The following is a 14,817-nucleotide window of genomic DNA, read 5'->3' as shown; positions in this document are numbered from 1 at the left end:
GAATCCAAAATGACTATGTGGTTAGAAGTGGTGGAGAGAATAAAAGCTAGCATATAATGGTAGTGTCTGGTTAGGAACAAGTTATAATGGTTGGATTATCCAATGGGGGGTCCGGGAGGGGGGGGGTACGAGCTAGAGCATACGTGTGTAGGTTTTTAGATAACAGGTATTAGGGGTATATCCTGTATAAGACATTTGACTAAATGGTAATTTCATTGGATATGCACTGTAATTAACACTTTGATTGCCTAAGGCTAAATTCATGATATACCATCCGTTGCCAGCTCTATTTAACATGGAGAAGTTCCCCTTCTTTGCAGGGCTATAACTTTTTAAATTCTATTGCTAGATTGCCATTATTAGGGCCCATTCAAGGTCCTATATGTATTGTTCATGGTGTAGCAACGTTAAACTTTTTCATTCACTATTATAAAGTGCCTCTCACACAGTGCATTACACATGAACAGATCAGTCATTTGATTTTAATGCAGGTGCTCGCATTATAAATCGAGATCAGTAGGGTGCATTTGATTTTAAGCACCACGGCTGGTGTATTATACATCGAATGTATTATTAAAACACAACACTCACCGGCATAATGCAGGCAGCCCTGCCCTGGACTTATTGTTTCTGCTTCGGTCCTCAAAAATCCATGCTAATAACATGTTAAATGTCCGCTCGCGTTGAATGCCCACCCAACTTGAACACAGTTGCTTCCTCGTGTTGCCATGTCAACAAGCGAGAGTCACCGGTTGCTTATTGCGAGAGTTACCTGTTGCGATAAACCCGTATTTTAAGAATGACTCCTGTTTATTAAAATAAGCTTTATAGGTCGTAGGCTCCTCTTCTGGCTCATCATATTTCCCCGTTGCAAAAAAGTTATTCAAAGACGTTTGTTTTGTTTTTGCAAACGTTCGCTCGCCGGCATCCCAAACGCGGAAGTGAAAGTGAAATTCCATTGGTTCTCCCAGTCCATGTGACCATTTCTAGCATTTCAATTGGCTATAGTGACAGCCATAGATATGATGAATAGATAGATACAGCTTCAAAAGACACTCTGGCGTCAAGACGAGTGAATATTTCCTGCGAGTAAAATAAACATCATATTCTCAAAATAACCTGACGGGCCAGAAATTATTGCTGGCGGGCCCATTTCGGCCCGTGGGCCGCCTATTGCCGATCCCTGGTCTAAGGTATAAGTATGTTTTCATCTCTTTCTGCAGCTTTCTCCAGAACGTGATTTATAGCCCCAAATGCATTATATTGATGATGAAATACAGTTTGATAGCAATCGGCGCGATATAAAAAAATCCAATTGGACGTACTTCTGGAAGTTACTACACGTCATCTGATGTTGACCGGATGGGCGAGGGGGCGTTTATAATTCCGTGGGCAGCGTTATACCATTCATCTAATGTGGGTCATATGTTCATCAGATCAGTTAGTATCGAACACGGTAATATTACACGCTAAAACTCACCCCAGTCTCCTCGGGCCGTTGGGCGATCAGCGTGGGGTAGACAGTTTTCCATTATGGGATGTCGAAATACCCGGTCCATTTCCAGGTTGTATAATAGTATATACGTCCAAATCATGTTGTTTATCGAGTTATTGGCAACGGATCGCTATGTATTGTGTCGAGCTCGAGTCCCGGGACCTATAGCGAGTGCCCGGAAGTAATATGGGTGATCACCACTTCATCCACATGACTTCCTGTTTGGCGCTTCTGCCGATCGGCCACCAGATGGCGCTCTTGAACCGCTAGAGGATTGAGAGGAGCTCAGAACTGTGTGTGAAGGCTGCAGAGGGGAAATATGATTCCGATCACAGATTTTTGAAATATTGATATTAAAGACGAGTTAGGGCGTCCTCGGCAACTTTAGCATGGCTAGGAAAGACGCCTAAACACGTTTTCGGCACTTAAAGTGTTAATGCTTGTATATCATATCGTGTGTTGTCATGTTTGTTTATATGTTTGTTTAAAAAATTATAAAAAAAAATAAAAATAAACGATTCTATTTTTGATTAAAAAAATTAACCCTTTCACTACCACACTACAGAATGTTAACCCTTTCACTACCACACTAGGTTAACCTTTCACTACCACACTACAGAAAGTTAACCTTTCACTACCACTCTACAGAAGGTTAACCTTTCACTACCACACTACAGAATGTTAACCCTTTGACTACCACACTAGGTTAACCTTTCACTACCACACTACAGAAGGTTTACCTTTCACTACATAAGGTTAACCTTTCACTACCACACTAGGTTAACCCTTTGTACAATCACCCTAAACAATCACCCTTGAGTCTCCTGTATCTACTATGGTTTTTATAAACAATCACCCTTGAGGTTATCAACAGTACAGCAGAAATGTAGCAAGTAAAAGAAAGTACAGGGCTTCTAATATGGCTTCATTTTAATCAGCCAATGAGAGTGGAGTTGACTGGAAGCTGAGGGTACCTTGGTCGCTGAGCATTGCTTCCCGCTGAGCAGTGCTTCCTCCCCCACCCCTGTGGTGAAAAACAAGAGAAGAAGAACAGTGTGAGAACTCATCATGTTGCATGATGGGATATGTATTTTCATAAGCAACAACCAAGTCTGCTGCTGATGATGAAACATCATGCATCCTTTCCCTTCTGTTATTTCACCAATCAGACGATAGATCTCAATTACCCAGAAGGACAATGAGTCACATCACAAGAGAATCACAAGGAATAGGACATAGGCTGAGGTCAGAGATCAGCATAACACAGACATCACATGTGAAGTGACCAATTCAACGTGCAGGAGGGTGAATGATCTAGGCTACTAGCCTGAGATAATATACAGTCTGGTGACGGCTGGGACCAACACCAAGCTCCTCTAGGCTACTTGGTGGCAGAATAACACAGAGACAAGCTGTTCCTCACCTCTTCTGGTTGAACTTACACCTGCAGTGGCCACCTGGGAAGAGAAGAGAGAGAATCAGTCATGTGACCAAACCTCACAAAGAAAAGAGACAGAGAATCAGTCATGTGACCAAACCTCACAAATAGAACAGACAGAGAATCAGTCATGTGACCAAACCTCTTGGTTATTCAAGTTATTAGAAGGCCCCCTGGTATAACGTCACCCCCACTGGTATAACCTCACCCCCCCCCCCCCCTCTGGTATAACCCCCCCCCCCCCTGGTATAGCCTGACCCCCCCCCCCCGTGGTATAACCTGACCCCCCCTGGTATACCCCCCCCCCTGGTATAACCTCACCCTGGTATGTGTGTGTATGTGTACATATGTGAGTGTGTGTATGTGTACATAATGTGTGTGTGTGTGTGTGTGTGTGTGCGTGTACATATGTGTGTGTGTGTGTCCATATGTGTGTGTGTGTGTGCATGTGTACATATGTGTGTGTGTGTGTGTGTATGTGTCCAGGCACATGCACACATAGAGCCCAAGGGGTGCTTGAGCACCTGCCCCTTTGAGCCTCATAAAAAAGTGCCCTTTTTAAATAAATAAAAAAGACTAGACTGCCCTTCCAACTGAAAAATGTCAAGATAGAATCAAAATATTAGGTAAAGAGAGAGAGATGCCCCGTATTCCATTGCAGTTTGCACAGCCTCCTCAGCGTGCCTCTCCGCGGACCTATATATTTTATGCATAGCGTGGGTGGTGATGATGATGATGATAGAAACCGCTGTGGCCCATACAGTTGAATGCTGGTATTACACTCATTGAGGGACACGAAGAAGTCAAGTCCGATGGGATTTGGGAATCTCAAATACAAATCGGGATTGGAATAAAAAATGCATTTATATTAAATACAGAATATACAGCACTTCTTGAAGTCTGTAGGGTAAGCACTTATTCCCTCCCCCCTGAACATTTATGGAGATGTATGGGCCTTTTAAGTCAGTGATAAAAGTGTCTTTCAAGGATAAGTGAGCTCCTGCACTGATTATTATAGTTCAATATTCAATATTTGATCACCAAAACCCCCCAAAAAGCATCACCAAAACCGCCCAAAAACCATAAAAAGGCCACCCCCCCCCCGCCCCCCGCCCAAAAAGGGCCCTTAAAAATCAGGCTTGTGGGGCGCCCTCGTGGCGCATACCATAGTGCCTCGCACACCTACGCGGCCGACCCGGGTTCGATCCCAGCTCCCGTCGTTATTTGTCTCATGTCCTCCCCACCTCTTCTCCCCGTTCGCCCTCTCCTCTGTCGGTCCTGCGTGACCAATAAAGCTGTAAAAATGCTAAAAAATGTAAAAAGAAATTTAAATATCAGGCTTGCACACTTCGCTCGCTCAGTTAAAACAGACACAGGTATAGTGCCCTTTTCAGCCTTTGAGCACCTGCCCCTCTACAGTCCTGTGCACGTCCCTGTATGTGTCCATATGTGTGTGTGTGTGTGTGTCCATATGTGTGTGTGGGTGTGTGTGTGTGTGTGTCCATATGTGTGTGTGTGTGTGTGTGTGTGTCTCTTACTGAACAGGATGGTGATGCCAATGAGACAGAGAACGGCAGCGAGGATCAGCCCTCCAACACGTAGTCTGTGGTAGTCTGCAATCAATCAATCAATCAAATTTATTTTACCGTCGGTCGTGTGATAGTAAAGGGTTAACTGTTTGGTATTGCGGCAGTGAAAGGGTTAACCTTCTGTGTATCGTCGCAGTGAAAGGGTTAACCGTTTGGTAGTGCAGCAGTGAAAGGGTTAAGACCTAGTGCTGTGACACGTAGTCTGTGGTGGTCTGCAAAGAGACGGGACGTTAACCCTCTCACTGCCGCACTACAGAAGGTTAACCCTTTACTATCACACTACCGACGGGTCACCACCGACGGGGTTAACCTTTAATTAAATTAAGTTAATGAATTACCAAAGGTGAAGGGGTCATCTTCCGCTGTGGAGACACAAACATGACGGTGAGTTCAGGACGGAGGCCAGATGCAGGAAGAGACGTCCACACAATGAACGACACAGTGACTTTAACCCTTTGTGGTGTTCAGGTCTGTGGGACCTGATTTCAATGTTTACTAAAAGATAAACGATACAATGACTTATTTCTTTCCACCCGAGACTTGTTGTCCTTGGCTCATTTAATGTGAAGAACATAGAACATATCAAATAATGTTTTCATTGAGAGCACACTGTGCACCTTGTAGGTGAAAACAGGTAAATATAGTAAAAATTAAACAAAAAGCTGCACTGTGTTCCTTCACTGTCTGCCTCCACCTTGTTTCATTTATATTATATTTACATTTACATTACACACTCAACACTTTGATGAACATTGTTACTTCCTGATGACTTGTCGTACAGAACAAGTACTATAAGTTGTAGGTCGGAAATGATGGAATAGATTTACCAACGAAAAAGGTGTTTATCCTGCTTCGTGTGTATTCATAAAAGTCCACAAATAATAAAAAAAACTATTAGACATTTGTTAATGATGAATAGTCTTCACTTTAGATTAGGGCACACAATAACATCTGCCAATGATTTATAGATCTTTTAAGAATGTTTTACAAATGGTTTGTTGAACATGAACAAATAAATGGAGGTAGTCGTTTTTTCATATCCATTTTTCAAAGCATCTACAAATGTGTTACTACACATTAAATAACATTATTTAATGATGAACAAATCAAGTACAAACAATGTTGATAATGAGTTATAGATAATGTATAACTCATTTGTAAATGTTATACAAATATAGTTATAAATGATTTAATAATCATTTACAAATGTATATAAATGGTTTGTTCATGATTAGTTCATTATCTACAAATACCTTATAAATGTCTTATAACTGAGTGTTATTATAAAGTGTTACCGTATATTTTTACAGACATAACATTTTATCACACAAAACTAAGCACTTTTACTGATAAATGTGATCTAGCAGAGGTAAATGTCATATCAACCATATATGCTGTTTAGATTGCTTGTAGTTTAAATAAGGTTCATTCTTTTTTTACATTAATTGTTATTAAGGCTTTATTGTTTTAAAATCCCAATAATGTTGTGGATCCAGCAGACCCATGAACACTGGGTGAGGAACAAAACGACCACACAGGGGTTAAGTCAGTGGTGTAGTTTGAGTTTGGTGTAGTTTGAGTTTGGTATAGTTTGAGTTTGGTGTAATTTGAGTTTGGTATAGTTTGAGTTTGGTATAGTTTGAGTTTAATGTAGTTTGAGTTTGGTGTAGTTTGAGTTTGGTGTAGTTTGAGTTAGGGATGGGTACCGAACTCGGTACTTTTAAGGGTATCGACCGAATTACTTCGGTACTACAGAGTATCGATTCACGTTAGATCAATCGGTGCCACATTTCGATACCTAAGACCCGACCAGTTAGAAAATAATCAGAATTACAATGATGCGCAATTGTCATTTCATAATAGACACAGACCAGCGTGGACCTTAACACTTTGAATGCCACGAGGTGGCGCCAGAGGTAGCGCTTCAATGCCACCATCGGCGCCAATGTTACGCTTAATATCGCCTAATCTATGTTTTAAATTATGGCTATGTGTCTAATCTGCCCGTCGCTTATCAAATAATCCTTTTCCAGTCAGTGCTGTCGAGGCAGATTGGTTTTTTATCGCTTCATTTCCATTTGAGAGCATTTTGAAAAGCACCCGTTTGGAGGTAAAAAAACAGTTCATTCTAGACCATTCTATGATAATCGTCTTTTACTGGAATATTCCAGAACGTTGATATTCGTCTGCCTATTTATGAATAGTTTTCAAATAAACGCTAGATGATCAATATTATACGTGCACGCAAGCACATTCGAGCCGCGCACGGATAATCGCCGTGTTCATTTCCTCTTGGACTTTTACAGTGAAACCGAAAGAGCCCATTTCACAAAACAGCCTATATCTTCATCAAAATTAGTCTGATTATCCTAACACTGATAACATAGATTCCTTACCCGACATCAGATGGTATCCAACTGGTATGTTCCAATTCCTGATCACCATTCGAAAAAATCGATAAGTGTATGGATCCAACGTGATACAGTAGTACACATGATTCCGCGGGGCTGAGAGGCTCCAGAATGAACTGTGGTAACCCCGGCTGGATCAGTAGACTGGAAAATGTGGAGTACCGGATTTTTTTCCCGATCCATTTTCATTGAGTCCATTCCAAAATCCCTTATGTCATCTGGGAGACGATAGGGGGCGCTTTTTTCCACATATGATTGCCGGCGGCGCTCGGGTATACTCGGGTAGGCTCGCGTGATGCAATATGATTTCAGATCGCTAAAAAAAAAAAAAATCCGAGAAATATCGTGAGTGGCTTTCAACATAACTATCGAAAATCCGAGATATCTCGTGTGTGGCAGTGAAAGTGTTAAATGACACACACTTGTCATTTCATAATAGACAGACAAGTGCGAGCAATGTGTCTAACATGCTTTGCATCCTTGCCATGTCCACATTAGCCGCTAAGCTAACTAGCGTTAGCCGCTAACTAAGCTAAGCTAACTAGAGTGACTCCACGACACCAGTTCCATTAGTGAGGAAAGGGGGGTTGGGTGTTATATTGACGAGGGTTGATAACCGAGGTTCAAAGATAACTTCACATTTATCTCTCTCTCACTACGTTCAATGATTTAAAGTAGCCAAACGTTACACTATAAATACTAACTGGATAGTTCATGATATAAACATTTAATTTCATTATCTGAAATATTCTAAAATCATCTTTGGAAAGACCAGGGCCCTCATTTATCAACGTTGCGTAGAAAGTGTTCTTTTTCCGTTCCTACGCACGGAATTTAGAATGTGTGTACGCACAGAAATATCGGGATTTATCAACCGTGCATACACGGGTCCTACGCACACTCGGTATTGATAAATACCATTTGTTCTTACCGTCAATGCTCATGCATGATTATCCATATATGGTAATGAAACACCCCCCATGGGATGTGCAATAATGGACTAACCCGAGCGAACTCTGAGAAACTCCATGAGCGAGATTGTTCATGGAGGCGCTGTTGAACCAAGAAGACACAACCCGTGTTATGGGATAAATAAAAGGCTGTCGGACTTGTACACGGTGATATCAGATATCAACGACTCCCTAAGACCATTGCTGCAATTCTGCCTGGACAGCTCAAAATACTAATAAAGACCGTTAACCACTGTTTGGCGTTGGTGTGTCATTATAACCATGCTGGAATATGAATGCCTTTATTCGTTTCGTTCGATTGGCTACCGGGTATAATATGATTTGTAGAGGCATACAATCTATTTTGTTGTCGGTATTAGGTAGCCTATATGAATTACATATAATAGCAGTCATAGCCTACATTATGCAACAGTAACTTGCGCATATATAATAGCACATGGCACAGCCCTGCAAAGCCTGCACAGTAAACTAACTTGATCGTTAATCTAGCTGTTGTATCTGTACGCTTATGAAAACATTAAATAATATGTATAGGCTATAGGCCGTCGTTTTGCATTAATAGCCTATATTCTCAAATGGCATTTAATGGCTATCCGCTGTGGGCTATCTCCTCGCGGACGGACCAGTATACCTTATATCATATCATATTCCTATATGTCTCCCAGGAATCGTGGGGCTCTGGGGAATAAAGGTTGGGAAGACCCTGCTATTATAGCCTATCCTTTATAATGTTATATAGGCTATTTCATTTACAGTTGACTCTATCAGCCTACCCAGCATGTAATACGTTCTTTGTTAGAACTCAACTCGTTATTATTTTGCGCATAGATTGCAGAAATATGGGAACATTTTGATTTATATTTAAAAGGCTTTGACATTGTAAAACGAAATAAGTGGAATTTCAAGTTGTAAGCAGAATACAAGTCATATCACCCACACGATATATGCTACCTGTATATCCAGAGCATGTATGCTTTTCATTCATTAAGACACATTTATTGCAAGGGTTTTGTAATACACATAAACTCAACAAATAACCTCTGTTCTCGTTGCAATGCGTTTTTAATTCTTTCTTATACAGTAGGAAGGGGGAAGAACACTATATTGTGCGTGTTCATATGACTTGTATTCTGCTTACAGCTTCGAAATTCCACTTATTTCGTTTAACAATGGCAAAGCCTTTTAAATATAATCAAAACGTTCCCGTATTTCTGCAATCTATGCGCAAAATAATAACGAGTTGAGTTATGCGGAGAGCATTCAGTACACCCTGTATATTCCGATAATGCTATATATAAACCATGCTGCATTCATTCAGAAGGAAAGACCTATTATCCCAAATGCTATTTATAGGGTTTTGACCATAATTACACTACTGTCGCTATTTTACAATTAACTATAATGAATTACGTTGTCATACAGAACACATCAGTCAAACTAATGAACGAAAGCTTATTTCCGCGTTGAAACTAATGCATGAAACTGATGAAAGCATATGCCGTCCGTCTGCAGTATCCATATTCTACCATCGGGCGCCAGGTACGCATGCCCTGAGCTGTGCGTAAATATACGCACAAAGTCAAGCACACGTTCAAATTGATAAGTCACACACTTTGCTTAGAAATGATCGTACGCACGGGTTACGCATAGCTGTGCCTACGCAACGTTGAAAAATGAGGGCCCAGATGAGGTCAGAGGAGTTTGATAGTATTTACTGAGGATGGCCAGATAATGTTGATATTTAAACTTAAAAAAGAATAATACATAATAAATGTATACATGATCATGCAACATTACAAAATTGTTGTAGGAACAGTTTGGGAGAGGGAGGTAGGGAGGGGTTTTAGTTTGTGTGGTGTGATAACAATGTTTAAATTGAGAAGTTTAGACTTTAGTTTAGTTTTTGTCTTGTACGCTGTGACTTGCTGGGGCAGCGGACTGAGAGCGGGGGACGCAAACAGGCTGGATAAGCTGGTCAGGAAGGCCAGTAACGTGGTAGGGGTGGAGCTGGACTCTCTAGCGGTGGTGGCGGAGAGGAGGAGCCTTGCTAAGCTCCATGCCATCAGGGACAACCCCTCCCACCCACTATACACAGACTTGGCTGACAGGAGGAGCATGTTCAGTGCTAAACTAAGACTCCCAAGATGTAGCACTGAACGGCACAGGAAGTCCTTCATTCCGACAGCCATCAGACTTTACAATGCATCACTGTGCCTCACTGCATCACTGAGCACAGGGTGACAGTTACCATCTTCCTGGACTTTTACTTTTAAAACAATCAATATTACACTTACTGTACACTTACTGTAGATGTCTGTATATTTTTACTGTATATTTTATATTAGAATGTATATACATAACATAGGAAATGTAAATCCCGGACCGTATTTTATTATTATTATTCTATTCTTAGGCTCATATTATTCTTTATTCTTAGGCTATTTTTTTTATTATTCTTATTTGTGACTTTGTTTTGTCTACCTAATTGTTTACTGTGAGCGATTTGTAGTGCCAAATTTCCCTCTGGATGATTAAAGTATTTCTATTCTATTCAATTCTATTATATTACAACAGAAATAAATGTTGTGTTGTAATGAAAATACTGAAAATAATGAAAATACCGATATCGATTCCCAGGTACTGGTACCGGTACCGATATCGGTTCAAATGTGAACTAGTTTGAGTTTGGTGTAGTTTGAGTTTGGTGTAGTTTGAGTTTGGTGTTGTTTTGAGATGCTGGTTGTGAAAAAATCCAAGCTTTAAAATCAAAGAAAGCATCCTTACTCTTCGGGGCCTCTGCAAACACCAGAGACACGACTGCAAAAGATCAACAGAGACATGTCAGAACAGTTAAACAGTCACAACAGCTTGAGAAGCAGGCTAGAGCTTAGGAACCACTGTGGGGAAACATGACCTCTGGAGGAACATATCTCTGTTCTGTTTATTGGAAGATAAACCTTAGAATAGTTACATAAACCTTAGAATAGTTACATGAACCTTATAATAGTTACACAAACCTTAGAATAGTTACATGAACCTTAGAATAGTTACATAAACCTTAGAATAGTTATAGTTACATGAACCTTATAATAGTTACATAAACCTTATAATAGTTACATAAACCTTAGAATAGTTACATGGACCTTATAATAGTTACATGGCCCTTAGAATAGTATCTTTTTTATTTATCCTCTCTCTCTCTCTCTTCCTCCCTCTCAGTCTCCCTCCCTCTCTATCTCTATCTCTCTCTCCCTCTCTCTACAGTGTGTCTCTTTCTCTCTCTCTACCTCTCTCTCTTCCTCCCTCTATCTATCTACAGTATGTCTGTCTCTCTCTCTCTACAGTATGTCTCTCTCTCTACAATATGTCTCTCTCTATCTCTACAGTATGTCTCTCTCTCTCTCTCTCTCTACAGTATGTCTCTCTCTCTCTCTACAGTATCTCTCTCTACAGTATGTCTCTCTCTCTACAGTATCTCTCTCTACAGTATGTCTCTCTCGCTCTCTCTACAGTATGTCTCTCTCTCTACAGTATGTCTCTCTCACTCTCTCTCTACAGTATCTCTCTCTGTCTCTACAGTATCTCTCTCTGTCTCTACAGTATGTCTCTCTCTCTCTACAGTGTCTCTCTCTCTCTCTACAGTATGTCTCTCTCTCTCTCTACAGTATGTCTCTCTCTACAGTATGTCTCTCTCTCTACAGTATGTCTTTCTCTCTCTCTACAATATGTCTCTCTCTCTACAGTATGTCTCTCTCTCTCTCTACAGTATGTCTCTCTCTCTACAGTGTCTCTCTCTCTACAGTGTCTCTCTCTCTCCAGTATGTCTCTCTCTCTACAGTATCTCTCTCTCTCTACAGTATCTCTCTCTCTACAGTATGTCTCTCTCTCTCTACAGTATGTCTCTCTATCTCTCTCTCTAGTATGTCTCTCTCTCTACAGTATGTCTCTCTCTCTCTCTACAGTATGTCTCTCTCTCTACAGTATCTCTCTCTCTCTCTACAGTATCTCTCTCTCTACAGTATCTCTCTCTGGTTCATGCAATACTGTACACAAGGGCGAATATAGAAGAAATTCATATCACGATAATCACATTTGATTGATGGATATATAGATTTAGTTTTTACTCACATGTCATCAGCACCAAAGCACAGATCTTTGACATCTTCAAGCTTCAGGCTCGTTCACCTGTGGAGACAGCAGACACTAAGATGAGTGAACTCTGCTCACTGTAATGAACACATGAACAAAGTGATCCGGGAGGGAGGGAGTGACGAGGCTCACGTTCATTGCGTTGATGAATCAGACCAACAGTACGGCTCTGTGTTTGAACCCTTTCACTGCCACAGGCAGGTATAGTGTGATAGTACAGGGTTAACCTTCTGTAGTGTGGCAGTGAAAGGGTTAACCTGCTGTTGTGTGGCAGTGAACGGATTAACCTTCCGTGTATTGTCGCAGTGAAAGGGTTAACCGTTTGGTAGTGCGGCAGTGAAAGGGTTAACAGGTTTATGGAAAACAATGGAGTTCTATGGCTTCTGGACATGAGCTATAATCTGGTGTTGACAGATCATACTTAAAAACACACTGGCCTTATCCTTTAAATCAACCAATCTGAGACTATTATTATTTAATAACAAGAGACTTATTCACCTCACCGCCATCTTTATTTTTCATAGATCACCATGGAAGCATTTCATTGAGCCGATGACTAATTCACTTTCCATGGGTTTCACAACATAAAGACTATGGTGGTGAAAAACAATGTGAGTCAGGTTATCATGAGCTTCTAGTTCAGATGGTGTTATTCTGACTGTTGTTTTGACATGATAATGTTATTCTGACTGTTGTTTTGACTCTTGATAGTGTTATGCTGACTGTTGTTTTGACTCTGATGGTGTTATGCTGACTGTTGTTTTTACTATGATGGCGTTATTCTGACTGTTGTTTTGACTATGATAGTGTTATTCTGACTGTAGTTTCCACTATTTTGGTTCTTGAAGTGGTATTTTTATAGCTACGTTTTAACATTGAAGTGAACGGTCACATTCCGTACCTCACATTACATCAAACTGGACCAAGATGGTGGCAAAGTGAATAAGGTCAATTAGTTCATTTAAGAATTGCTTTATCTGAGGACTGCCCTAATAGTGTCCGCGGTGGTGTTCTGCTTTCTGTTGGACTGCCCTAATAGTGTCCACGTGGTGTTCTGCTTTCTGTTGGACTGCCCTAATAGTGTCCGCGGTGGTGTTCTGCTTTCTGTTGGACTGCCCTAATAGTGTCCATGTGGTGTTCTGCTTTCTGTTGGACTGCCCTAATAGTGTCCGCGGTGGTGTTCTGCTTTCTGTTGGACTGCCCTAATAGTGTCCGCGGTGGTGTTCTGCTTTCTGTTGGACTGCCCTAATAGTGTCCGTGGTGGTGTTCTGCTTTCTGTTGGACTGCCATAATAGTGTCCGCGGTGGTGTTCTGCTTTCTGTTGGACTGCCATAATAGTGTCCGCGGTGGTGTTCTGCTTTCTGTTGGACTGCCCTAATAGTGTCCGCGGTGGTGTTCTGCTTTCTGTTGGACTGCCCTAATAGTGTCCGCGGTGGTGTTCTGCTTTCTGTTGGACTGCCATAATAGTGTCCGCGGTGGTGTTCTGCTTTCTGTTGGACTGCCCTAATAGTGTCCACGTGGTGTTCTGCTTTCTGTTGGACTGCCCTAATAGTGTCCGCGGTGGTGTTCTGCTTTCTGTTGGACTGCCCTAATAGTGTCTGCGGTGGTGTTCTGCTTTCTGTTGGACTGCCCTAATAGTGTCTGCGGTGGTGTTCTGCTTTCTGTTGGACTGCCCTAATAGTGTCTGCGGTGGTGTTCTGCTTTCTGTTGGACTGCCATAATAGTGTCTGCGGTGGTGTTCTGCTTTCTGTTGGACTGCCATAATAGTGTCTGCGGTGGTGTTCTGCTTTCTGTTGGACTGCCATAATAGTGTCTGCGGTGGTGTTCTGCTTTCTGTTGGACTGCCCTAATAGTGTCTGCGGTGGTGTTCTGCTTTCTGTTGGACTGCCCTAATAGTGTCTGCGGTGGTGTTCTGCTTTCTGTTGGACTGCCATAATAGTGTCTGCGGTGGTGTTCTGCTTTCTGTTGGACTGCCCTAATAGTGTCCGCGGTGGTGTTCTGCTTTCTGTTGGACTGCCCTCGATCCAACGCTGGGTCCATGAAGTGACCCTCGTTCATCAGAACTGAACCCCTGCAGTGACCCTTGTTCATCATAACTGAACCCCTGCAGTGACCCTCGCTCATCAGAACTGAACCCCTGCAGTGACCCTCGCTCATCAGAACTGAACCCCTGCAGTGACCCTCGCTCATCAGAACTGAACCCCTGCAGTGACCCTCATTCATCAGAACTGAACCCCTGCAGTGACCCTCGTTCATCAGAACTGAACCCCTGCAGTGACCCTCGTTCATCAGAACTGAACCCCTGCAGTGACCCTCGTTCATCAGAACTGAACCCCTGCAGTGACCCTCGCTCATCAGAACTGAACCCCTGCAGTGACCCTCGCTCATCAGAACTGAACCCCTGCAGTGACCCTCGCTCATCAGAACTGAACCCCTGCAGTGACCCTCATTCATCAGAACTGAACCCCTGCAGTGACCCTCGTTCATCAGAACTGAACCCCTGCAGTGACCCTCGTTCATCAGAACTGAACCCCTGCAGTGACCCTCGTTCATCAGAACTGAACCCCTGCAGTGACCCTCGCTCATCAGAACTGAACCCCTGAAGTGACCCTCGCTCATCAGAACTGAACCCCTGCAGTGACCCTCGTTCATCAGAACTGAACCCCTGCAGTGACCCTCGTTCATCAGAACTGAACCCCTGCAGTGACCCTCGTTCATCAGAACTGAACCCCTGAAGTGACCCTCGTTCATCAGAACTGAACCC

At 42.2% G+C, this 14,817-nt stretch overlaps 1 protein-coding gene across 1 annotated transcript in view; it reads right to left on the bottom strand.

Annotated features, from left to right (window-relative positions):
- LOC311246731 (phospholemman-like) overlaps positions 1 to 14,817 on the bottom strand; it is a 49,542-nt gene that overhangs the window by 3,415 nt on the left and 31,310 nt on the right. Inside the window, exons 2-7 of the mRNA XM_084336953.1 lie at positions 12,033 to 12,089; positions 10,689 to 10,721; positions 4,861 to 4,884; positions 4,472 to 4,546; positions 2,919 to 2,952; positions 2,470 to 2,519 (exon numbers count right to left, since the gene is read on the bottom strand). Coding sequence (XP_084193079.1) covers positions 2,470 to 2,519; positions 2,919 to 2,952; positions 4,472 to 4,546; positions 4,861 to 4,884; positions 10,689 to 10,721; positions 12,033 to 12,066 — 250 coding nt within the window. The 5' untranslated portion in view covers positions 12,067 to 12,089. The remainder of the gene's footprint in view (positions 1 to 2,469; positions 2,520 to 2,918; positions 2,953 to 4,471; positions 4,547 to 4,860; positions 4,885 to 10,688; positions 10,722 to 12,032; positions 12,090 to 14,817) is intronic.

Source organism: Notolepis coatsorum, assembly GCF_963971535.1.
Source record: "Notolepis coatsorum genome assembly, chromosome: 19".
In the NCBI taxonomy this organism is placed as follows: Eukaryota; Metazoa; Chordata; class Actinopteri; order Aulopiformes; family Paralepididae; genus Notolepis; species Notolepis coatsorum.
This window is presented reverse-complemented; position numbering and strand designations above follow the sequence as displayed.